The sequence below is a fragment of the Fusarium oxysporum genome, chromosome I (assembly GCF_013085055.1).
Source record: "Fusarium oxysporum Fo47 chromosome I, complete sequence".
Taxonomy (NCBI): domain Eukaryota; kingdom Fungi; phylum Ascomycota; class Sordariomycetes; order Hypocreales; family Nectriaceae; genus Fusarium; species Fusarium oxysporum.
The window spans coordinates 1,220,631-1,244,229 of NC_072840.1; the positions used below are offsets into that span (position 1 = coordinate 1,220,631).

Sequence of the window (23,599 nt, forward strand, 5' to 3'; positions counted from 1 at the left end):
TGTCTTTGGTGTGTGCTATTTTTGTTTGCGTCACTGTTCTAGTTAGGTAAGTTGAGTTGGAGTAGGCGCAGACTCACATGTTTTGAGTTTGTTTAACCTGTTCTTTTCTTTGAGGCGCATAATCCTCGGCTGATGGTTTCAAGGGGCATATTTGTTTGTTTTACCAAGGGATGAAGCAAGGGTTGTGAATAAGAAACGTCAATAGCTCCTTTGTTTCCTCTTCAGGTATGAATAGGGACTTGTTGGTATCTTTATATACCAGACAATTTGAGTCTCTTGTTGCTTCATGGTGATGCGATGCACATCTAATGGCGCTATTCCTTTAGTGCTCCAACTCTGCAGCTGTCAATGGCGATCGTTCAGGGGCCCTAGGTGATGCTCCAGTTGGGGGGTCCAAAAGGTCACAGGCCAGACTGAGGCCTTGCAATACGACCACAGACTGGAATACGTGACTGAACCTAACTACGGTAATTTTCCGTCGTTTACACTAAGTTCTAACAGACTCTAAGATGTTTGTTTTGATATATATAAAAAATCACATGCAAGTGTACTTCTATTCTTATCAGTTGTAAGTGACCCTCCCGGAACTTAGGAGCGAGGAGCCGACATTCTCCACTGAAGCTCTGGAAGGACGGGACACTTCTATTTAGCCGATGGGTGACATTCACTGACCTCACCTTGTATCGTACTTCTGTGCACAAGACACAACTTTAGAGTGCAACTCGAAGTCAATCCAAACTCAGACAAACAGGCAACGGCTAATCAAACGGCTCTAGAACTCAATTTACGAGAAAAAGGCATGCTTAACTAACCGTCTCGAGACTTTCAAGGCTATTCACTGGGAAAGCTCCGTCTGAACATCGGAATAGCCTCGGATCGGTACCACTAGCATCGATAGACTCACCACTAAACCAAGGAACCACCTTGTCCGCGATCCAATGGCACAACACCGCATCCTACGCAGATGCACGTAAAGCGGGTACTCAATGGCCACATGAGTGCCATGTTTCGGTTGAATGACGGATCACTCGGGTCAAGTACATGCGAGTTTACTATCCTGGGGAAGTCGTCATGGCGTTGAGGGGTTGGCCATTGTGCTATTAAAGAGCTGCCTTCTCCTCGTTTCACAAGATGTGACTCTCCTTCACTCCTCTCCAGTCAATTGACTTCTCATTATCAACATGGCCTCTGTTGATATCCAATCCATCCTCTCTTCCCTCACTCTTGAGGAGAAGGTACGTTTAACTTACATCCTATCATTCACATATCCTCATTCAACTAATCACTTCACTCACAGATCTCACTCCTCGCTGGAAAGGACCTTTGGGAGACAGTCCCCATTTCCTCCAAGGGCGTTCCTAATGTCAAGGTCTCAGATGGTCCCAATGGCGCTCGAGGAGCTGCCTTTGCTGGTGGTACATCAGCTGCTTGCTTCCCTGCCGCTTGTTTGATGGCATCAACCTTCGATGTCAACCTTGCCAAGAGGATCGGCACCGCCCTCGCCGAGGAAACACACTCCAAGGGTGCCCGGTGTCTTCTTGCACCTACCATGTGCCTTCATCGTCATCCCCTGGGCGGTCGCAACTTTGAGTCGTTCTCAGAAGATCCTTTCCTGACTGGCAAGATGGCCGCCAGAGTTGTGGAGGGTCTCCAAGACAAGGGTGTTTCAGCTACCATCAAGCACTTTGCTGCTAACGAGCAGGAGACTGAGCGCTTGACTGTCGATGAAACCATCAGCGAGAGGACCTTGCGAGAACTTTACCTTCGACCATTTGAGATCACAATCAAGGAGGCCAACCCCTGGGCTGTGATGACTTCTTACAACCAGGTCAACGGACACCATGCCGACTCCAACAAGTTTCTGCTCAAGAAAGTCCTCCGAGGCGACTGGGGATGGGATGGTCTCGTTATGAGCGACTGGGGTGGTGTCAACTCTACCGCCGAGTCTCTTGAAGCTGGTCTGGATCTCGAAATGCCTGGTCCTACCCGTTGGAGGAAGACCGAGGATGTCATCGCGGCTATCAAGGCTGGCAAGACTTCCGAGGAGACCATCAACGAGCGTGCAAAGCGTGTGCTCAAGTTCCTCGAGCGTCTCAACTGCTTCAAGGACCCCAGCATTCCTGACGAGAGGGCTATCAACAACCCCAAGCACCAAGCTCTTATCCGAGAAGCTGGTTCCAAAGGTATCGTTCTGCTAAAGAACCAAGACAATGTCCTTCCTTTGTCGAAGGACAAGGTCAAAGGCAAGAAGATTGCCCTGCTAGGCCACGCCAAGATTGGTCTCGCTCATGGTGGCGGCAGTGCGTCTGTCAACGCTCATTACAAGGTCACCCCTTGGGATGCTCTTCACGAAGCTCTTGGCGACAGCGTAGAGTTCTCTTATGCTAAGGGTAAGCATACTCAGAATCGAGATTTTAGGGAACGATCACTAACAGTGTAATAGGAGCTCACACCTTCCGCATGCTTCCCCCTATCGCCGAGAACGTTGTTGACTTGGACGGCAACCCCGGTTTCACTTTCAAGATCTTCGAGCCTGGCAACCCTGAGCCTATCGAAGTCCGACCTGCTCATCCCGACTCTGAAGTGTCCGTTCTAAGCGGCTTTGGTTTCAGCAACAAGGATGTCACCCTCGAGGGTACCTTCACGGCCCAGGAGACCGCCAAATACTACTTCACCGCCTCTGGTTTGGGACCCAGCAAGCTTATCATCGATGGAAAGGTCGTCTTTGAGCAGAAGGAGAACTCCAAGGATGCGATGGGCTTCCTTTTCGGTGGCGATAACCCTCCCGAGTTCAAGGTCTCTTTGGAGGCAGGACGCAAGTACAAGCTCGCTATGCATACATCGCCCCCTGCTGCTAAGGATGGAGAGGATCTTGACCTCGGTATCTTGGAGGGACGATGTGGTCTACGAGTAGGATACATGTCCGAGGCAGAGCACGACCGTGACCTCCTCTCGGAAGCTGTCGATGTCGCCAAGGACGCCGACTATGCCATTATCTTCACTGGTCACGAGCCATTCTGGGAGACCGAGGGCCAGGATCAAGTCAGCTTCAACCTCCCCAAGGATGGTAGCCAGGACCGCTTGATCGCCCAGGTCGCCGAAGCTAACCCTAACACCATTGTCGTCAACTCGACTGGTGTCGCCATTGCTATGCCCTGGCTGGAAAAGATCCAGGGTCTTGTCCAGACGTGGTTCCCTGGTCAGGAGGCTGGTAACTCCATCGCAGATGTGCTGACAGGCGCCCAAACCCCTGAAGGCCACCTTACCTGCACATTCCCCAAGAAGCTCGAAGACTGTCCTGCGTATGGCAACTTCCCCGGAAAGCACATTGACGGCAGACTGAGGGTAACATATGGCGAGGGTGTCTTCATCGGCTACCGCTACTTCGACTGCCTTTCCGCCGACAAGATCAACTTCCCCTTCGGTTTCGGTCTCTCGTACACCACATTCGACTACTCCGACCTCGAGGTTAAGGAGTCTAGCGGTGACTACACTGTCAGCGTGAAGGTTTCCAACACAGGCAAGGTTGTCGGCGCCATCGCTGTGCAAGTCTACGTGGGAGCCGCTCAGACTGCTAAGGGTGATCCTCTGAAGCAATTGGCTGCCTTTGAGAAGGTGACACTGAAGCCTGGTGAGAGCACAAAGGTTGAGATACCTGTTCATGCTCGTGACTTTGCCTTCTTTGATGAGTCGACAAAGAAATGGGTGGTTAAGGGTGGTGATTACAAGTTTATGATTGGAAGATCTGCTGGTGATATTGCTCTGGAGTCAAAGATTGCCGTTGAGGAGAAGTCATTCGACCCATGATTACAGATATATAAAAGCATGTATAGCGTTATTAAATTGAATTTACTGAATCATAAACCAATCACTGAATGATGCCTGTCCATTCACACAGAAGGTAGCACTGGTCTGAAGTATGTTGTAAGTGAGCTGTCTGCGTTCTGGTGCATACCCAAAAGGACATTTTAATTGACAAATTTACATTAAAATACCAATATTTTAAAGAACAAAAAACACATTTCTTAAGATACATATGCCTTCATTTGCAAATTTCTATCATCCTTTCATATTATGAAGACTTGTGAATGGTGTTTCATGGGTTCTCAATTAGCAGTTATCCGCTTGGCAATCGACGTTGGCTTCTACCCAGTCCTACAAGAAAGAAACGCCCTTTTCATAAGTATATCACAATAGCAAGCCTATGGTTTTCTAGTCCGTCTACTGAATCAACGGCCCTTTCTTTAGAATTACTATATTGAGCGTGGAAGGCATTTGTAATCCGACCCGTGATGTTGCCGTACAGCCTTAATTCGGGGTAAAAGTTCCGGGTCGGCGCTGCATCCCGTCATCATCACCTAGCCACGATACAAAGTGCAAGTTCTCTTACCTTCAACCTGCACTGTACACAATCATTTCCAAGTCTTGATTCAGGATCATTGCTATAGACATCTCAAAGCTTGGTTACGAAACTTTACTCTCTTCTCTTAAAAAAGTCACATCATGGGAGAAGACGCCCCGCAGGACACCCCGCAGAAGCAATGGTGGGAGGAGTTCCCTGAGCCAAAGGCCGAATGCCCTCGAACAGACCCTTCCATTGTCGCAAAACTCATTGAAGTGAATGCAGCTTCTGGAAAGAATGCCCAAAGGGACTTTTTGCTAGTTGATGTTCGAAGGACGGACTGGGAGGGTGGCACTATCGCTACATCCATCAATCTCCCCGCTCATACGTTGTATCAGACACGTCCTCAGATCTATCAGCTTGTCAAACAGGCAGGTATCAAGAGAATCATCTTTTATTGCGGTAATTCATCAATTCCTAGATATCTATCCCCGACCTATTACTCATTAATCTTCAGGTAGCTGCGGTAGTCGAGGTCCACGATGTGCAGGCTGGATGCAGGACTATCTCGATGAAGTTGAAGAGACCGAGACCAAGGCTGAAATTCTGATTGGAGGTATCAAGGGTTGGCAGAAAGCGTATGATGGCCAGTTGATGGACTCCTATGACAAGAAGGCCTGGGAGAAGAAGGAGTAGTGTAGCGTTTGGCTGGACATGGTATAACAATTCGAGGATATCCTCTCTTGATATCTAGTAAGATGTGACCCAAACAAACTGCCCACAAGGACTTGTCTCATTTTCGACCTTAACGCCAATAAAGATCACATAATTTCCGTCGTCTCTTCCAGTGTTTCCGCCATTCTTCAGGATTATCGGTCTCCACGTCGGTCATCGCCGCCAATTCTTTCGAGAGCCTCGAGCATTACTACCGAGTTACCACGGATAACCTGTCCAAATGTCAGTATCTTGTCTTCTGTGGTCTGAGAGTGCATCAGGAAAACGTACAACCATGCCAATTCTCTCCTTCTCTCCTCCATCCTTCTCCTCCACCGCTTCGTCGAGGACAATGTTCAGGAAGACCTGTTTCTGTTAGTTTTGTTTGTATAATCGCACGAATACTGCTCACATCGTAACCTCGGAGGATACCGATGACCTTTCGGCTGCCGTTCAGCTGGACGAACAGTCTCTTGTCGAGGTACTGTATAGAAAAGTTAGCTATGGATCAGCACCAATAGATCGCAATGCTTCAGCCCGGGTGATATGATGAAGATGAAGTTAAGGAGCATGCGACGCAGAAAAGATCAAGACTTACCTTCTTCAGCTCAGGTTGTGCGGGCGCCATCTTGAGCAATAAATGGTTGAGTAGTTGGATGCTGTTTCATGCGACGCGATCGCGGCCTAGAGCTATCTCCATTTCTCTGGGCGGAAATTCAACATCACGTGCTGATAAGATATCGAGCCAAAATGCACGTCACTTTCACCCGCGTCGCGAACTTTCTGTCTCTCAATTAATGCGCCGACATTGGAAACAATCGCATCATGAGTTTTTCTGCGAAACGAAAGGCCAAGGTCATAAAGATCGCCGATGAGGACTCCGGCGAAAATGTCCCTTCAGTAGCAGGTGGCGACAGTGCTGGTAGCGATGGTGAGTATTCCCAGAACTTGAAAATGCGACTCTTGCTGATGGGATCAAGGCTGACCCTTGCGAATACAGAACCTGTTAAACCAGTATTTGGCGCAAAAGCTGGTCGGAAACCATTTCGACAGTCGGGGCTAAGGAAGAGCTTCAATCCTGCTGATAGTGAAGGCCTGGGAGACGCACCAGCCGCGAACGACGACGAGGATGATGGACCAGTGGTGGTTCGACCAGCGATTAGTCGATCAGGATCTTTGAAAGGAAAGAAAAAATCGAATAAATCTTCACGATTGTCCTTTGGTGGAGACGATAGCGCTGCAGGAGATGACGAGACCGCCGAGTTATTCACTCCAAAGAAGTTGCCATTGGGGCGAGCATTGGAAAATAGCGCTATCAAAAGAGGACTGGGCACAAAAGGACTTCCCATGAGGACTATTGGGGATGATGACGACCGACCCAAATACAGCAAAGAATACCTTGAAGAGTTACAATCATCAACACCAAATACTCCACAAAGGCCATCAACACTGCCGCCCGATGACGCCGATCTCATGGACCTGGATGCTTCTGAACTTGAAGGCGCTGTTGTTGTTGATTCGTCGGAGTTCAGCCAGACACAACCAACGGCTATTCTAACGGAAGCCGAGATTCTAGAAAAGAAGGAACGGCGTAAACGATTAGCTCTGGAGAAGGACTTTTTATCGGTTGAAGATGATGAAGATCCATTTGATCGCAAAAAGAAGGACGATACACGATTAATAGCCGAGGATGAAGATCTCGGTGAAGGTTTCGATAATTACGTTGAAGACGGTGGACTTTCCTTGGGCAGACGTGCCGAAAAGGAGAGGCGGAAACAAGACCGCAAGATGATGGAGGAACTCATCACAGCTGCTGAAGGACACACTTCAGATTCCTCCTCCGATAGCGATGCTGAGAGACGAATCGCATACGAGGCTGCACAGACACGTGCAGGTATGGATGGCTTGAAGAAGCCTCGGAAAGATCCTAGTCAGGACTTGTTACAAGCACCGCCCAAGATATCACCTCTACCAAGCTTGACGGAATGTCTAGCTCGTCTGCAGACTACCTTGAAGGGTATGGAAGAGGAGATGAAGGGGAAGCAAAATCGTGTCGAGAAGCTTAAGAAGGAACGTGAGGATATTGTGAAAAGAGAAGGGGAGGTACAAGCTTTGCTGGATGAGACGGGTAAGAAATACCAAGAGGCTATGGGACAAGGAAAGGTCGTTGAAGGCAAGGGCGTGGAAATTCCAGCAAATGCGCCTGTGGAAATGGTGGGAGCTAGAGGGCTTGAGACACTTGGTACGCCATCGAGGAAACCCGAAGAAGAGGAGGTTTGAGCATAGAGTGGCGGAAACCTTTCTAATTCTACTCAATCGATACAAGACAAGCGGAGTTACTTGTCATGTGTGTTACTTGAATAAATGAATACCCAGTCAACCTCACGAGAGGTGTTGCAAATGTGATCCATTGTGTGACGCATTATGCAATTCGATGCCGGCTTCAGATCTATGAATATGTCAAACTCATATGACTTATATGGTACATCTAGGATATGAGATATATACGTATTACAGCTTCGCGTCCAATTAATCGCACACTCGAAGTCAATTCTCTTCGTCATCACGCTGTGTGATCGTGACCCAAAAGTCTGAAGCAAAGAGAAAGACTGAAGTCTGGGTCTTGATAGGTCTTTCAGCGTTCAATATAGCAAAGTCGTAGCGCTTAAACAACTAGCATCTGTTAGCAACTATCCGAGGTACATTATATAGGCTTACCTACCTCGAAAACAGCCTTGTGAATCTCCATGAGAGCAATCGGCTTTCCTACACACGAATATTTCCCATGTCCGAAATGTGTGTCCAACGCCGCTACCATGTCCCTTAGCCCGTCTTCGCCAGCGAGTAGCCATCGCTCAGGCCGAAAAACATCAGCATCGTCGCCCCAGACAAGACGTGATCGACCAACAGCGTAGAACCCCTGACCAACTTGCGTTCCGCCGGGGACGAAGAAGCCGTTGATGGTATCGCCCTCCGGAGGGACCTGCTTGAAGCCGAGACCAGCTACTGGTGGCCACGTGCGCAGACCTTCGCGAACGACTGCTTGAAGATATGGTAGTGTTTGCGTCTGTGCCCAGGAGATGGGATTGCTGACTGACGAGGTGACCTTTCGAATCTCGGCGATGAGGGAGCGGTATGCGTTCGGGTTTGTGATTAAGGAGAGTATGATCATTCGAAGCGCGTGCGCGGTTGTGTTAGAACCAGCGATACTGAGGTCTGTCAATTCAAGGTCTTTGGAGTGGTTTGAGGGAACTTACATTGAGATGAAGGCTTGTTGGATAAGTTCCTCCTCATTCATGCCGTTGCTGATATGCATCTGCATCATATCCTTCCTCATCGTGATCCTCTCGGCCAGTCTTTTGCGAACAAAGTGCCTCGCGAAGCTAAAAAAGGTCAGTTTGAGCCACCATGAACTGACATCCAACCCACCCCATCAGTCGTCCGAAACCAACCTGGTCCTCTTCCCGCGGCAGCAACAGACTTAGCGGCCACCGATGAACAACCCTTCCTAGCCAGGGGTAGACGGATACCACGTTCATGACCGGCAGTGAACTGGCATTTATCTCATTGTATTGGAAGAGATCTTCATCTTTCGTCAAGTATCCGAATGGTTCACCAAAAGATACATCGCCAATGACATCCAGGGCAAAGAACTGTGTTTTTTCGGCAAGGTCAAGAGGCCGTGATTCACTTGTAGTTGAGAGGTACTTTCGGTCGATGAGAGAGATAAAGTTGAGAAGTTGACGATCTATGCCTGCCTCGAAGCCGAAGCCTTCATTCTCCTTGTAAGAATACTTGAGAAGCCATCAGTATCGGAAGAGCGATTCAATCCTTGAATTGACTTACACCAGGTGCCATCTTTACTCTCATAAATTTATGCTTAGCCTCATCTCTCTCAGAGACGACATTATCAACACTAGGAACTATCCTGCCGCTGCTGTAAAAATCGCCTTTCGTATAATTGCTTCGCACAGCGGACATGTTGCGCAGCACAACTGGGTCTGTTGAGAGCACCTCATTGGGACCAATACGAACCAGAGGGCCCATTGATTGTTAGTGATTTTGGTAGTGTTTTGATGAGTATGTCGTACCGAATTGATCTGCTGCGTTCTTTAAATGCTCATGATAGCGACCGCTAAAAGCCCCTCGACACTGCCACCATGAAGTCCACCCTGCGCTGGCTGGGCCAGGAATATGGCGTAGACGAGACCAGCGACGAACAAGACGAAATAACTGAGCGATAAGTAACACAATGATAACCCGAAAACAGATCTTGGTTAGCGATTGATCTGTCAGAAACCCCATGGTGACAGATCAATTGACCGTGATAAGGTGTGTTGTAGGTCTGAATAATAACGACGGCGAGCAAGTCAAGTAGATGATATGTGACCTGTGACTTACCAGTCTCGATCTGCCTGGATCGACCAAGAGCAAGGGAATTGACTTTAGACTAGATTAGTCTAAACTCCGGCCCGCGTGGATGCCATGGAGCGGCGTAGGATCAGGTGTCCCATTATTTCAGATCTTCAGATTCGTCAAACCGAACACATTGATAGAAGTTGGCGTGGATAAGGCAGGGTTGTTCAGGCAAGGGATGTAACCGAAAGTAACAATTCTGGGCTGTTACCAGCATGTGCAAATGAGTAAGTGCAAACGAATCTTCACCGTGATCGAGATTGTTCAATCGTGAAAGTAAACGAATCGGAGAATAACGAATTAGTAAAAGAACCAATCGCGGGGTTGATGGAAGTGTCCGACGACGGGGAAGAGCTTGAGGCGTTTTGCTTCGATTGTGCTAGCTCTAGGCCCAAGCCCGAGTTTGACTATAGAGGTATCTTCAGCAGCCAATAGCCTTGGCAGAAAGGAAGACGAAGAAGTCTCAATTCAGATGCTTAGAATTGGTCAGCATGAGTTATATGCAAGATACGAACTTGCAAGGATCCAGATAAGATGCCATTTTTCATCATTCATAGATCGTGTCAGCCAGCTACCCTCCGGCAACGCCGGATCACAGGCAAACGCCATCAAGATCCAACAATCCCGAAAAGCAAACTCGTGGCGTTGTTCTTCTCTCAAATATCTACTTCTCAGATATCCTTCTTTCTTTGTCCTCCGCTGTAGAGAAGCCCACTCGACATATCACCCATTAACCACGCCCACCAATCCTTGGCCAAGTTCACCCGTCCATACCACGGACCTTCATCAGTCACCTTTGGCATACGATCCGCAGCTTTGACAAAATAGCTGCTGGTAGCACTGACGGGTAGCTTCTGCGGCTTGCTCCTATCCTTCTCATCGAGCACGGGCATAACACTTGTTGACCCCGTCTTCTCCATTTCCTTGATAACACTTATCAATGTCTTGGCCATAATGTCGGCGCCAGGCGTCCATGATGTTGTCACGTAGCCCATCACAAAGCCCATATTAGGGACAGAGTCGACCATGCAGCCACGCCAGGCGTAGTGTGAGCCAACCTCGATGGGCTGCCCGTCTACTAACGGGGCTATGCCACTGAAGAGTTGGAAGTACAACCCCGTTGCGGTAACGATTATATCGGCTTCGAGCTTGCGACCGGATTCGAGCAAAATACCGTCCTTTGTGACAGTCTCGATTGTGTCCGTCACAATCTCGCAGTTGTCCTGATGCAGAGCCTTGAAGAAGTCCTCATCTGGACACATACAGAGTCGTTGTTGGAAAGGATTGTACCTGGGGTTAAAGTGAACATTGACGTCAATGTCCTTGGGCAGTGCCTTTTGCATCTCCCCCATCAAGACCTTGCGACCCAATGCAGGGAAGTTGAGGAGAAACTGTGTGGAAAAGACCTCAAGGAACACGTCTTTCCAATATATCAACCAGTATGCTAATGAGAAAGGGAGCAGAGACTTCAAGCAAGAGTCGAGGCTGGAAGTCGTGGGTCGGGAGATGACGAAGGACGGACTGCGCTGGAGCATAGTCACCATCCCTGCCTTCTCAGCAAGTGATGGGACAACTGTGATCGCTGTGGCTCCTGATCCGATGACAATGACGCGTTTGCCAGAGTAGTCGAGGTCTTCAGGCCACCATTGGGGATGAACGACCTGCCCTCCGAAGCCCTTGAGACCAGGAATTGTCGTCGGAAAAGCCTTGTCATACGCATAATATCCTACGCAGCTGATGACGAAGTTGGCGATAAAGGTTTTTCGCTGACCGTCCGCATCAACTTCTACCTTCCAATTCTGCTCGTCTGTCCGCCATTCACACGCTAGCATCTTATGTCGGAACCGAATCTTGTCCCTCAAGCCTGCTGCATCAACAGCTTCTTCTAGATACTCCACGATCTCGCCTGCTTGCGCCATCTTCTGTTTATGTTTCCAAGGATGCCATGGCAGACCAAAAGCTGTCATGAACGAGTCGGATCGAAAGCCTGGGTATCGAAAGAAGCGCCATGTTCCGCCAATGGCCGATTGCGCCTCGAGGATCGTGTACGAGCGGTGGGGGAGTCTCTGGTTGAGAACGTGGGCGGTATTAATACCAGAGAGACCAGCTCCTATAACGAGAATGTCGTGGTGCTCTGTTGATTCTTCCATTGCTGCGAGGATGTGCGACGACGAGCTTGGAGGTGCCGTGTGAGAGGTGGGAGTTGTTGAGAAGTGAAACTGGTGTTAAGAAATTGGGCCCTGAACCCCCAAGTGCTCTAAGGCGGTGGTAGTCCCGCAGTTAATTGACGCCACAAAGCCATTTTATTGCTTTTGAGCCAATTGGAGTACATAACAGCATCTGGTAGACAGAATCGGCATCGTACGAGGAGTTTTAGAAGTATCTTTTCTCAATTGAGTCTATTTTTGTCCAAGTCCCAGGTAGGGATCACTGATACAGAGCCATACAGCACTAGTTCTGGTGTTGGCGAGGTGCTGTGAAGACACCCTACAGGGGACGGCAATATGCCGATAAAACTACATTATAACAGCATAGAATATAATAATTGTTCTCTGCAGACTGGTAAAGCATTCAAACAATTCATATCAGCTTCAATTGAGATCTGACAGGGCAGGGGCAGAAAATAAGCATCTGACAGGCCCCGTGGAACCGTAAAACCGTCGGCTTCCCCAAACCCTGATCGACATTATCACAGTGTATGATTGGTCAGACGATGCCATTCTCAACTGTCGATAATGCTCTCTGATCAGTACTTACCTATAAGAGTCTGCCCGATGAGACTTGCAAACGAAGCAATTGTCGAGATTTATGTATTTCTCCACCAATGGCCTTGCTAGAGAGGGCACCTATAACTGCGCATTTACAATTCGTGAACTTGATATTCATGCCTTTAAAATCAAACCAAATGCTGTGTGATGAGCCTGCGTCTTGTAGATATCGAACTCGATTAACAGCTCCTCTCTCCCTCTTTGAAAACCATTTCTCATCCTGGTATCAGCCCCTCATTATTACTCATATAGATCATCTTTAACCTCTCGTCGAGCTACTGGACATGCTCGGCGAGTGAGCAGGGCCATATCTCGATACCTCCCTCAGATAATCGGGAGTCCCCAGAGGCTTCATCTGACTGGATCCCCATTTTCGAATGGCCACTTTGTGATCACAGTTGCTGCAGTAGTGAGCTGTGTGAGAGTGCCACTTCCCAGCATAAGGAACAGCAGCGCCTGCTATCGTTGTGAATCCGAGGACTGTTGCAGAAACACTAAGAGTTGTTAGATTCGAAAGTCTTAAGAACTGCTTTGGGGAGCTTACTGTGTCATTTTTGAAGATATCTTCTTCACTCGCGTCTCCGCACGGTGTCTGCAGAACGGACAATCCACAAACTTGGGATGATCTCCAAGCTGATCCAGTGGCGTCACATATGTTACGACCTCATTGCTGTTGTAAGGCGGTAGTTGCGGTGACTGAGCGACGAAGCTGGGATGTTGTGGCTGAGCATAACCGCCTGGGCTGTAGGGGTAGGGTTGCTGAGGTTGTGGTGTTATAGAAGATGGACGAACTGGCAGCGCAGGTGCAGGTTCATATTTGTCGAGTGTTGTGACTGGAATGGGAGCTTCGTTGTATCGTTTGTCTGTTTCTGAGTCTACTGGTATCGGAGCATCGTAGTACTCTGTGGCATTTATGGGTTGATTTGAGTGGACAACTTCTGGAAGACCTTCATCGTGGACAACGGTGCGAATTACTCTATGTCAAGTTAGCTAATGGAAGAAAAACAGAGCTGTAGCTTACTGACCTTGGAGTTGTAGGACGTTGTGGTAAGTCTGGCTTTTCCAGCATGTCAGGCGGTGTAGTGCTTTGTATCGTGGCCATTGTGTTGTGTTGTGTGTTGCTGCGCTTATCGCTGTGCTGTACGATGAAATCTGACAAGACAAGAGCTGCAGGAAATTGAAGAACCGAGGTGGGGGCCTAAGGGTCTCTTGTATGCAATGCAAGGAGCTAATTCTAGGCACATAGAGTGGGATTCAACGCCTACAGATGATATGTAGGAAGGCTCAGTGGCTGTGTCTCAGCCCAAGGTTCAACCAACAGTATTGCTATCTGTGACGTCGAAGGATTTGGACCATGTTGAATTGGTCCGCCGATCCTCTTTTTGGGGCTGAGTGGTGGTTGCATAACGACAGGGGTAAAATGCTTAGCTAGATCCTGTCGCTCTCGCTCTCGTTCCCCACTATCTTGGCCTTTTTTGTTAGTGGTGACACGGAATTCCGTGTTGAATGGTCCATCTTGTGCGTCGCTTCTATCCCCATAAGGCTGAGGGAGATTCATAAACCTAAGTTGGTAGTGTAGCCGACAAAGATGGCGGTTTCATGTTGTGCTGCTGGCGATAACGATACGCGAGCATCAAGCTTTGCATGGTGGCAACCAGCACCTCTCTAATGAAGAGAAAATCTAAGGTTGTTTAGGTCGGAACCCAGGTTAATGCCTTGTCAACTTGACCTGGCTTTGTGTTTACAAAATGAGCATCATGGTTGGGCTGCCTCGTTTGAAAAAAGCTGACGCTGTCATTTATCCCTTGTCATCATCAAAAGGCTATCGGGCGCGCCGCAAAATTGCCTCCTTCTTCGAATTGTATAAGGGAGGTGTCTCCTTGTTTATGGACGCAGTGTTTGTCTTGTCTTGAGTAGAGTGGTGTACTCATGATGACAGCTCAAAACTCGCCACTATTACTGCTTCACTTGATTTTCCCGGCCCCCATACTTGGATGCCTAATCTGGACTCTCCCTCCAATCACTCAAGATCAAGCATCTAGCAAAATAAAAATATCTATACAAGCTATTAGCCAATGAATGTTTTGCCAATAAAGGATTTTGATTGATACAGTTTGATGTCTGAGAATGTATTCTATGGCTTGAGCTTACGCTCCCGGGTCAGAAACAGGGGTCCATCCATCATCGTCATGACGCATGACTGACAACACAATGTCTACATAGTACAGTGGCTGTCCCTGGTAAAGAATAAATTCTGATGGTTTCTCTAAAGATAGTCTCGAGTTGAATGTTCCAAAGATCAACGCTGATTCGTTGATCAAATTCCTCGGCCCAGAACCGAAGATCCCCATCCATGACAGCTCAGCTCCCCACTATTGCCCCTCCTCCCCCTCATGAGCGAGCTTTGGAGCTCGTGTAGATTAACTGATAATGACACATTCGTAAAGGTCCTCTTTCATCTTCACAACTTTCACCTCAACCATTACACCAGATCATTCATTCACTATCACCAATAGCTCACAATGTCATCTGAGCAATACGTCCTCTTTGATCTCCCAAGCCGAGATCCTGTCGGTGCTTGGTCTCTCAACCCATGGAAGAGTGAGTCAAGCTGCTGCCCCTCATGATATATCACTAATTGTACAATAGCTCGATTTCTCTTGAACTTCAAGGGAATTGACTACAAGACCGAATGGGTACGTCAAGAATCCCATAATAGCCGCTTCTTTTATTGATCAATGACCAGCTCGAGTACCCCGACATCAAGCCCACTCTTGAGCCTCAGTAAGTAGTCAATGTCACTCACAACAACTCAACTAACACTCTTCAGTGTCCCTGCCAACCCAGCCACTGGAACATGGACCATCCCAACCCTCAAGTTCCCCGATGGAGAATACATCATGGACTCCAACAAGATCCTCGAGCGCGTCGAGAAGGACCACCCCGAGCCCTCCGTCCACAAGGACTCACCCGTCCTCGCCAAGCTCTTCTCCATCATGCCAAAGATCATGAGCGCCCTTCAACCCGTCTACTTCTACACCGTTCCCACCAACATCCTCAGCGAGAAGAGCCTTCCGTACTGGCACGAGACGCGATCCAAGGTCGCCGGCAAGCCTCTCGATGAGTTCCACAAGGAGAAGGGCGGCCAGCAGGCTTGGGCTAACGCGAAGGCACCTATCCAAGAGGTTGAGGCTCTGTTGAAGGAGAACTCCGAAGGACCTTTCTTCTTGGGAAAGACCCCTAGCTACGCTGACTTTGTCTGGGGTGGCTTCTTGATCTTCATGCAGCGTAACAATATCATTGACGAAGTGTACAAGATCAGTGGTGATAGCCAGCTTCACAAGGACCTTCTTGAGGCTACCGCTCCCTGGCACAAGCGAAGTGACCACTAAGTCATAGATTATCGAATTTATTGGAACACGTGTTAACGAGATAAACGAGATACAGCTTAGAGAAGAAAAAGAAAGACACGAAATAGACACCCTGAAATACAACGACTCTCATCAAAGAATAGTTCCACCATCCTCATCATCAAAGTCCGACTCCTCCAGACTGTTACTCGGCGAGTCCAGACTGAGCCCCATAGCTAAATCCTCGCCCAGTTCATCGACATCGGGCAGATCACGAACACTCAACTCCGTCTGAACATCGGTATACCGCACTGACATGAGAGGATGGGTGCTCGAATCGTGCCTTTTACCCCCCGAGTCCCTCGTCACCAGGATCCCAAAAGCATCCTGACGAATCTTCTCTATCATTGAGTTGAAGATGCTTTGTCGTCGCGTTTGACCGAAAGTGCCATCAGATTCGTGAAGATCTGGAAACCGCCAGTTTACATAAAGGTTACCATGGCCTGCTCGAGTGCGGATACCATTGTGTTGACCTGCAGTGTCGAAGTAGTAGTGGCAAAGCTGGCATGCCGGTTTACTGCTTCCAATGTAGCTCCAGTCATTGAAGAACGTGACCCCTGGGTGATGTTTCTGGGCCATTTCTCGGTTGAGGGCCATTATCCACTCGAGAACCAATATTTCGCAGTGTACATATGGCTTGAAAGTAGGTTTGGCGCACTGGGTTTGTATACGGTCATCCAAGTCAAACATCCTCTGCAAGTTCTGCGCAAGATCACAATATCGCTGTCGTGAAGCTTCATTGCTGCACATACGCCCAATGATGTTGGAAGCTTTCTCGCTCTTCTTACTAAGGGGGTTGGGCTCTGTCTGACTGGACTTTACTGAAACAACTTCGAGTTCCTGGAAAATATGTGGCCATTCTCCCTCTGCTGCGATGAGATCTTGAACAGTTTTCTTGTAGCTCTGAAGACGCGATAAACTGTGCCGCAACTCTGACCAGCATACAAAGCTCCGGCCTTCGCTGAAGCGACCATTGGTGGCCCGTTTGTCGATGTAACTTTTAACTTCACGGGTAAGAAACCTTTCGAGCGCGTGTTGAATCGTGCTGTAAGTTTCGAAGTCTGGTTTCTGATTAGTTCCTGTGTGGCAATACACGAGACCCATGAGTCTTACACTCGTTATTGCCCATGTTCTTGAATGTTGTATCCTCAATAGCTCTATCAAGACTTCTCAAACCCTCCTCAACCGAGGTGTCTATAATCTCTTGTTAGCTTTTACTTTGCATCTCGGTATACGGGCAGTCTGGCTTACTGGCTGTGTCTGTCTGCATTTGGCAGTACTCCAAGCATTCCACAATGTTTTTCGCCTTTAGTGTGTTAAGATAGCAGTTGATCCTTGGCGAGTTGAACGAAAGAATCTTCTTCAAAATTTCACTCTCAACAGTGTTCTTCTTATCCAGGGGAAATGTATGGAAGTCATACAGACTTGTTAGAACTGTTGTTAGGAGATCTCGTGTATCGCTGAGGTCTCTGTCGAATATCTGGTTGCAAGCAAAGACGTATTTGTACTTTTCTTCCTCGTCGAGTATGGCGATTGAAGTGACAGTCTTACCGCCCTTTGTGCTATCGCAGATACTGGCTAGTTTGTGGAGAAAGTGATGGTATCGCTCTTCTTCGGTTCTTGGCCGTTCTGGGACTTCAGCAGGACGAAGAGCGCCTTGTTCGTGGGTGATCGCAGTAAGAGCCTTGTACAGAACGATGGGCTCATAGAGACGGCGTTTCTGCCTGGACTTTAGCGAGATTATGTCGTCTGTTGACCGTTAGTTATTGTAAATCTCATTGATGAAGGGTCAGCTTACCAGTAGTCATGATCGATCTTGCTATCAAGGGCCTTGTTTGTGCAATAAGCCGGAGTGTATATTCAACAAGAGCAGTTTGCGGTTACCAAAGTCAGTCTTTCAGAGACAATCTTGCTCTTATATAGCTTTTGATCATCCAAGAGGCCTCTAGGCTTTCAGCTTCTCTGACTTTTTACACTCTTTCAGACCATAAGATCTGCCTTGTCCAAGCCTCATGTTGGAGGCCGGCCAGTTTGGGAGGCCCATCAGTCAATCACATCACATCATGCGGGGTGACCAACATCTGCATCTCTCCCCAGCCGGCCTCCAACATTCTTGATCGCCTTATTTGACATTTATCTTCATTGAATCTTCCAACGAATATGATAAATCTCACCGAATTTGGCCTGTATTTGGGTCGCAAATGTCGGGCAAGGCAGAGTCGTGATATCGCGAATTGTCTCATATCCACGCTCCGCCATTGAGTATTCCGTCTTTCAGTATCTGGGGTCTTCTATCTTGTTCTCAACCCTCCTCTTGTTCATGTATTAATCGAGTCACCTCTGTCAAACATCACAGAGATGAGAATGTGCTGTCGGCCCCCAGCCGGCCTCCAAAGAGGCTCTTTCGATGAGTATAAATTTCCCTCCAATATCCTCTCAACAGCTAACACCAAGGCTTTCAGATTCATTCGGTGATACTCGCCATCCTTTTAGCTCTTCGGCAAGTCATACTCTAAGAGTTACCATATCCTAGACATGTCACGACGAAGTGACCGTTCTCACAGACACAGTCGTTCCAGCAGATCTCACCAATCTCAACAGGACGACATTCCCATTGATCCCAATCTGACTTCCGAAGCCTCATACCCTGGATATACTGATACCCAGGGCTTTGCCTCGTACAGCCAAGCTGGTCCAAGTCAGAGCCAGTAGAGCGCCGACTCACAAGTCTCTGACTTCAACTCAGGTGTATACGCAACAGCCTCGAGTACTCCAGAGACTCAGGATCCAAGCATGTTGTATTACATGACGCAGCAACCTGCAACTGTCAACCCCAATGAGGTTTTACTGAGTTCAGGGTCTGGTTATGCAACCCATAATTACCCCAGCTCCTATCCAACTGCCGAGCCTAGTATGTTACATGCATCTCTAGTTGAAACAGAAACAAGCTAACGACATCTCAGCTCAACCGGAAGCTTCATCGTCTACAGCCCAGGTTACCACTCCGCACCACTGTTCAGAATGTGACCGCTTCTTCGGCGGTAACAGAGACCTAAAGTAAGTTTCTAAACTTGAAACAAAGAATGTTTTGGCTAATACGACGCAGCAAACACATGAAAACTCACAACAAGCCTGTCAAATGCAAAGCCGATCCCAACTGCAACGTCACCAAGGCAGAGCAGCGGGACATGGATCGCCACTACCGAACTTCTCACAGAGCCTACGCGGCGAGCAAGGGTATCCTCACCGAGGAGAGGATCTGCGGGTTTGAGGGGTGTACTTCAAAGTTTACGAGGCAGGACAATCTGCTCAAGCATTGGAAGAAGTTCCACAACTACGAACAGTAACGGAACAGCCGTTGTTCTGCTTTCTTTTCTCCTATATTTTACTAGCATATGCGGTTTTTTCCATTGTTCGTCATCTGTCTCCTGATTTCAGGTGTTCTTTTGGCCAGCCTACCCTGCCATGCCACCGTAGCGGGCAAAGACGGGGGATCGCTTGAGAAGCGAGTACGGGACCACGTACACACCAATTTATTCACTCATTATTTGGTATAGTTGTGGTTATATAGATGGAGAGTATCATGTTTTAGCATGTTTGTTTATTCAGGTAGAACAATGAAATTCTGTTGATTTCTCTTTTCGCTTTCTAGACACCTCCCAATCCCAGCCCAAATCTCGCACTTTTCCTTCCCGCCGTTTCATTCAGGTAAGCCCAATGTGTCGTCGAAACCCCCTAACCTTGTAGTGTAGAAGTAGAACATGAACATGTATTATGGTTTGACAGTGAGAATATTTGTCATCAAAGGGAATCTTGTAACAAGAGATACAACAATAAAGAATAAGATATGCGCCGGATCCGTAACGCCTCATCACTTCCCGTAATCTAGCCCATGACCGAGAGATGCCCCGTAAATAGTTTTATGTTTTTGTTCGTTCAGCTTAAATATGGTCCAAACTCATGAGAAGGGGCAAGTAGCACCATTCGTAGAGATGGCTCCAGAGCTAGGGCATCTGGCCTCGTCGCTGTTTATGGAAGTTGCCCTTGACGCAGAGCCGATGCTCAGGGTATCGACCTTGAACTCCATGTCACCAGTGCTGAAGAGCTCAAAATGCATGCGAGGGGCATCGACCTTTTGAGCCTTGAGATACTCAGCCATCTCGAGCATGAACTGCTCAGGGCCGCAAATGTAGTACTCGGTAGAGCTGTTGCAAAGGTAGAGGTCTTCCTTGTCGACCTTGGCAAGGTCCATGCGGAAGTCGTGGTCGTAGGTTACGCCGTAGACATCGGACTCGGCGAGATGGGTCTTGAAGATATTGGTGCGGAAGCTGGGGCGGTTACGGGCGATACGGCGGACTTGGTCGTAGAAGGGAACGGAGCGGCGGGAGCCGTGGATCCAGGAGACGGGACGATGAGGCTGGCGCTCGGAAACGGTGTTGAGGATGGACATCATGGGAGTGACACCGACACCGGCAGAGATGAGGACGATGGGAACGTTGGACGTGTTGGACATGTCGAGGTAGAACTCGCCAGCAGGGTGAGTCAACTCAACGATATCACCCTCGTCCTTCATGTCGATAAGGAGGTTGGAGACAACACCGGGGTTGAGGGCATCGCCTCCGAGATATCGACCGCTGCGGGTCATGTGAAGTCCCTCGTCTCGCTTGACGGTAACGCGGTAGTAGTCAGGTCGAGGAGCCTCGCTCAGGGAGTACTGGCGAGACTGGACATAGCCCTTGTCGGCGATGGGTACCTGAACAGAAACATACTGACCGGGCTGAAAGGGAGGAAGACGCTTTCCGTCGACAGGAACGAGGTAGAAGGAGTAGATATCATCAGACTCCTCAACCTTCTTCTCGATACGGAACTTACGGTAGCCCTGCCACTTGCCAAAGTCACGATAGAGCTGAGCCTCACGACCGATGAGCATCTTGGCAAGCATCCAGTATGCCTTCATCCAAGCCTCTCTGACCTGGGGTGTCATGGCAGGACCGAGGACTTCTGCGAAGGCAGCGATGAGATACTTCTCGACGATGGCATAATGCTCTGGCTTGATGCCCAGGGAGCAATGCTTGTGGCACATGCGCTCCATCTTGGGGATGAGCTCTGTGATGTGGTTGATGTTATTGGCGTAGCTGAGGATGACGGCGGTAAGGGCACGAGGCTGGCGACCGTTGGCCTGGTTGACGGTGTTGAAGTAGTCGTTGAGCTCGGGGTGATCACGGAGCATGTTGCGGTAGAAGATGGTGGTGATGCGCTCTCCGTGGTCGGTGAGGGCGGGGATGGTGCCCCGGATGAGCCTGGTTTGTTGATATGACAGAGCCATTGTGAGGAGTATGAGGTACTACAGTTGAAGTAGTAGTAAGAGACACCTCTAAGAAGGGTGAGATTGATTATGGAATAGACAGAGTCTTGAGAAATGTCGACAATGCTTCGTGTTACTGCTGTATATGTCGAAATTGGTAGAGTAGCAGATGAGTAGAGGAATGAGATGTTGTAATGAAGCAGAGTTCGTCAGTCGAGAGATGAGTCTGAGAGGGAGTTGTCCCCAGATATTATATCCTCCTTCTCCTCCTCCTCATGGCTCATGGCCATGACACAGCAAGGGCATGGCATGGTATGGCATGGATACTGAGATATCACACGCCCCCAGTTGAATTAGAGTGGACGGGGTGATACACCCACAAACAGAGATTATAACCATGGCCATAGAGAAAAAGAAAAGAAAGAGAACTCGGGCTTCTCCACAAGCCGTCTATTCCTCGTGGTAGGCCTAGCACTACCCCCAGGCGATAGAGGGTGTATCTAAGTGAGAGTGAAAAGTAAAAGCGAAGTGGATGGATGTTGGGAAATCCAAGCTCAGGAAGTCGTACGATAGAACAGCTGGGATCCATTGTTAGTTCCCTTTAGGTGGGTGGAGGTTTTCTGTTAGTGGGGTCGGGCCCTGTAAGCTCCAGGTTCTCCTTGCTTTTTGGAGTGGCCCGGCGGCTTCCACTGAAGGGACAGTGAGAACGAATCTTTTAGGGAAGTCTTGGCTATGAATATGGTCCGAGGACAGAAACAGGTGAGAAACGAGGCTGATCTAGATTCTAGATTCGGTAACCAAATCACAAGAAATCTCTCTTTTTAGTCAACTTGATAGCTTGAGGCTTGACGGATATGGCCTGTGGCGATGGTAATTATCAGTTAGTTTCCAAGGTACTCAACTCAGGGTACAAGCCATACAAGGCCAGCTTGACTCTAAAACAACATAAAGAATGCCCATCACTAACTAACTTAGTTCCCTTCCAGTAGCTCTTGATCTCAAAAACTCTGTGGAGATCTACAGCTAAGTTACAGTAGCTAGGCAAGTATATCATCGACGGGGATATCTGCCGTACATACAATCCCTAATCCCTAGAGTCTTAAGCCATGCGGTAGCCACGCGAGACAACAAAAATGCAACTCAACGCATGGCAACCACATGTCTGAGGGATGGAACGTCAGATGTGACCAACCGGAAGCGAGGGCCCAGAACTTGGAGGCGCCATTCTAGGCAATTGCTTTGTAACACGGAAAATCACAAGAGACGAAAAGCAAACATTATCCAAGCAAACAAACGACATGTAACTTATTGGCTTTCACAGCCCGTCTTAGACTCTCAAGGAGTTGCAGCTTTATGAGTGAGCCTCGAAAACGACAGGTCATGTACGGAGTACAAAAGGTCAAAGATACAGCGAGTATTGTATTCCAAGGACGAGAAGTTCCGAGATAGAACGAGCGTTTAAACGCTCTGCATAACTAGCCAGTCTAAAAGCAATAAACCTCACCCAAGCTGTTGCTCTCGGGAATAGCATGGCCTCACTTCAACACCAAAAGGACCCTTGCACCCACAAACTCCCTGTCTACCACATTCCCCCGTAGCATCCTGTCGGCACTAGTTTCGAGGTTACCTCGCCCCAAGTTCGGTACCTGGGCTCGGGTCGTAGCAGCCACGCAAACTCTGTGTCTAGCCGTGGCGCAACAAGAGAGAGCCATTGTGTGTGGTGGGTGGTTTGATTGTATCATCACCGGCCGGCAGAGGATTGAGCTGAACCCAACAACGACACCAAGAAAGCTGACAGTTGGCTGATTAAGAGAGCTTCAGTTAACGAATCAAGGGTATCTAATTGACAGGTTGTGTAATCTCAATTCTCCCCCACGCGAAAATGCTAGGTCTAGGTCAGATATCTCCATTGACAGAGTCCACTTCTCACGCGACCGTTGGGGTCTGCGTCATGGGAATCCTTTCCAAACCTTCAGATTGCCATAGTTACAGTGACAGCAGACCGAGGTCGTATTGCATCTGAAAACTGAGTGTGCGTAGTAAAGCTTGTGAGTAGAGGGATCGTCAGCGTTTTGGCCAGAAACGGCGTGTCAATTGTGCCACAATGATAGGCAGTGGAATTCGGACTTGAGATTGTCTGTTGGTTCGACCGAGGTACAGAGATTGATGAGTGAATGCTTCCAGAAGACATTCGGAATTGTTCGATTACGGAACTAATCTCGTGTGCTGTGCCTGTGCCTGACATTAGAAGAAGAACCCGGAACCATGCGAATAAGGACATAGTTAGACATACGTAGCTGTACTACATAACAGCCTAACTTAATAAACAGTCCGGTCAATGCCGTCCGTCTGCTTCTCCATATTCGTTTCCGAAGACAGCAGAGAGAGAGTCAGAGCATAGAGGCCCCGAGTATTCCGAATGGTCCGTGTTTCCGATCTCATCAATGCATTCATTTACCAAGTCAGAGCTTCGTAAGTAACATAAAACACCTCCAGCCCGTAGCTTTGGCTCAGAAAGATCCGCACCGACCACTGCTAGCTCCCGCCGCCTTTCAAACGTTGTCGATTCTCTCCGTAACTTATTCTTACGTCCGGGCTCAAATTAGATGCTCTGTGCTTTTCTGAACCCCATACTGGGACCTGA

The 23,599-nt window shown here is 48.5% G+C and overlaps 10 protein-coding genes across 10 annotated transcripts; 5 read left to right on the plus strand and 5 right to left on the minus strand.

Moving 5' to 3' along the window:
- Positions 1 to 1,181: 1,181 nt before the first annotated feature.
- On the plus strand, positions 1,182 to 3,807 carry FOBCDRAFT_283141 (glycoside hydrolase superfamily; the record flags this gene model as incomplete). Its single annotated transcript, XM_031180850.2, has 3 exons — positions 1,182 to 1,235; positions 1,298 to 2,390; positions 2,444 to 3,807. 3 exons carry the CDS (start codon positions 1,182 to 1,184, stop codon positions 3,805 to 3,807), a joined length of 2,511 nt encoding a protein of 836 aa, XP_031041618.2.
- A 696-nt stretch (positions 3,808 to 4,503) lies between these two features.
- FOBCDRAFT_235109 (uncharacterized protein) lies at positions 4,504 to 5,038 on the plus strand (the record flags this gene model as incomplete). Its single annotated transcript, XM_059610015.1, has 2 exons — positions 4,504 to 4,777; positions 4,860 to 5,038. 2 exons carry the CDS (start codon positions 4,504 to 4,506, stop codon positions 5,036 to 5,038), a joined length of 453 nt encoding a protein of 150 aa, XP_059463781.1.
- Positions 5,038 to 5,715, minus strand: FOBCDRAFT_1003 (uncharacterized protein). The gene is made up of 4 exons (XM_031180853.3): positions 5,655 to 5,715; positions 5,469 to 5,540; positions 5,348 to 5,422; positions 5,038 to 5,289 (listed from the first exon to the last, which is right to left on the minus strand). The coding sequence occupies exons 1-4, from the start codon at positions 5,682 to 5,684 to the stop codon at positions 5,212 to 5,214; spliced, it is 255 nt and encodes an 84-aa protein (XP_031041621.1). The 5' UTR covers positions 5,685 to 5,715; the 3' UTR covers positions 5,038 to 5,211.
- Positions 5,716 to 5,859: 144 nt separating this feature from the next.
- Positions 5,860 to 7,382, plus strand: FOBCDRAFT_1010 (nineteen complex-related protein 2-domain-containing protein). Its single transcript, XM_031180854.3, has 2 exons — positions 5,860 to 5,987; positions 6,057 to 7,382. Exons 1-2 carry the CDS (start codon positions 5,882 to 5,884, stop codon positions 7,334 to 7,336), a joined length of 1,386 nt encoding a protein of 461 aa, XP_031041622.2. The 5' UTR covers positions 5,860 to 5,881; the 3' UTR covers positions 7,337 to 7,382.
- A 221-nt stretch (positions 7,383 to 7,603) lies between these two features.
- Positions 7,604 to 9,361, minus strand: FOBCDRAFT_235110 (cytochrome P450; the record flags this gene model as incomplete). Its single annotated transcript, XM_059610016.1, has 6 exons — positions 7,604 to 7,729; positions 7,779 to 8,265; positions 8,314 to 8,439; positions 8,471 to 8,850; positions 8,903 to 9,057; positions 9,148 to 9,361. 6 exons carry the CDS (start codon positions 9,359 to 9,361, stop codon positions 7,604 to 7,606), a joined length of 1,488 nt encoding a protein of 495 aa, XP_059463782.1.
- Positions 9,362 to 10,143: 782 nt separating this feature from the next.
- Positions 10,144 to 13,342, minus strand: FOBCDRAFT_235111 (uncharacterized protein; the record flags this gene model as incomplete). The annotated part of the gene is made up of 6 exons (XM_031180858.3): positions 10,144 to 11,691; positions 11,904 to 11,988; positions 12,230 to 12,318; positions 12,560 to 12,734; positions 12,785 to 13,216; positions 13,266 to 13,342. 6 exons carry the CDS (start codon positions 13,340 to 13,342, stop codon positions 10,144 to 10,146), a joined length of 2,406 nt encoding a protein of 801 aa, XP_031041626.3.
- A 1,334-nt stretch (positions 13,343 to 14,676) lies between these two features.
- Positions 14,677 to 15,750, plus strand: FOBCDRAFT_210331 (uncharacterized protein). The gene is made up of 4 exons (XM_031180859.3): positions 14,677 to 14,841; positions 14,890 to 14,936; positions 14,987 to 15,024; positions 15,071 to 15,750. Exons 1-4 carry the CDS (start codon positions 14,763 to 14,765, stop codon positions 15,630 to 15,632), a joined length of 726 nt encoding a protein of 241 aa, XP_031041627.2. The 5' UTR covers positions 14,677 to 14,762; the 3' UTR covers positions 15,633 to 15,750.
- FOBCDRAFT_255099 (uncharacterized protein) lies at positions 15,751 to 17,671 on the minus strand (the record flags this gene model as incomplete). The annotated part of the gene is made up of 4 exons (XM_031180860.3): positions 17,449 to 17,671; positions 16,902 to 17,399; positions 16,764 to 16,844; positions 15,751 to 16,711 (listed from the first exon to the last, which is right to left on the minus strand). Coding segments are annotated over exons 1-4 (1,548 nt in total), but the record flags the coding sequence as incomplete, so codon positions are not given.
- Positions 17,672 to 18,185: 514 nt separating this feature from the next.
- On the plus strand, positions 18,186 to 19,229 carry FOBCDRAFT_255100 (uncharacterized protein; the record flags this gene model as incomplete). Its single annotated transcript, XM_054702683.2, has 4 exons — positions 18,186 to 18,348; positions 18,397 to 18,561; positions 18,614 to 18,707; positions 18,757 to 19,229. 4 exons carry the CDS (start codon positions 18,186 to 18,188, stop codon positions 18,995 to 18,997), a joined length of 663 nt encoding a protein of 220 aa, XP_054558658.1. The 3' UTR covers positions 18,998 to 19,229.
- FOBCDRAFT_210339 (globin-like protein) lies at positions 19,230 to 21,453 on the minus strand. The gene has a single exon (XM_031180862.3). The coding sequence runs from the start codon at positions 20,974 to 20,976 to the stop codon at positions 19,609 to 19,611; it is 1,368 nt and encodes a 455-aa protein (XP_031041630.2). The 5' UTR covers positions 20,977 to 21,453; the 3' UTR covers positions 19,230 to 19,608.
- Between the last annotated feature and the right edge of the window lie 2,146 nt (positions 21,454 to 23,599).

Coding starts and splice junctions, on each gene's coding strand:
- FOBCDRAFT_1003 (XM_031180853.3), bottom strand. CDS start 5,684: ATGGCGCCCGCACAACCTGAGCTGAAGAAG. Junction 5,423..5,468: donor GTATCCTCCGAGGTTACGAT/GTGAGCAGTATT, acceptor TAACAGAAACAG/GTCTTCCTGAACATTGTCCT. Junction 5,290..5,347: donor AGGAGAGAATTGGCATGGTT/GTACGTTTTCCT, acceptor ACATTTGGACAG/GTTATCCGTGGTAACTCGGT.
- FOBCDRAFT_210331 (XM_031180859.3), top strand. CDS start 14,763: ATGTCATCTGAGCAATACGTCCTCTTTGATCTCCCAAGCCGAGATCCT. Junction 14,842..14,889: donor GTCTCTCAACCCATGGAAGA/GTGAGTCAAGCT, acceptor ATTGTACAATAG/CTCGATTTCTCTTGAACTTC. Junction 14,937..14,986: donor TTGACTACAAGACCGAATGG/GTACGTCAAGAA, acceptor ATCAATGACCAG/CTCGAGTACCCCGACATCAA.
- FOBCDRAFT_210339 (XM_031180862.3), bottom strand. CDS start 20,976: ATGGCTCTGTCATATCAACAAACCAGGCTCATCCGGGGCACCATCCCC.
- FOBCDRAFT_1010 (XM_031180854.3), top strand. CDS start 5,882: ATGAGTTTTTCTGCGAAACGAAAGGCCAAGGTCATAAAGATCGCCGAT. Junction 5,988..6,056: donor CGACAGTGCTGGTAGCGATG/GTGAGTATTCCC, acceptor TTGCGAATACAG/AACCTGTTAAACCAGTATTT.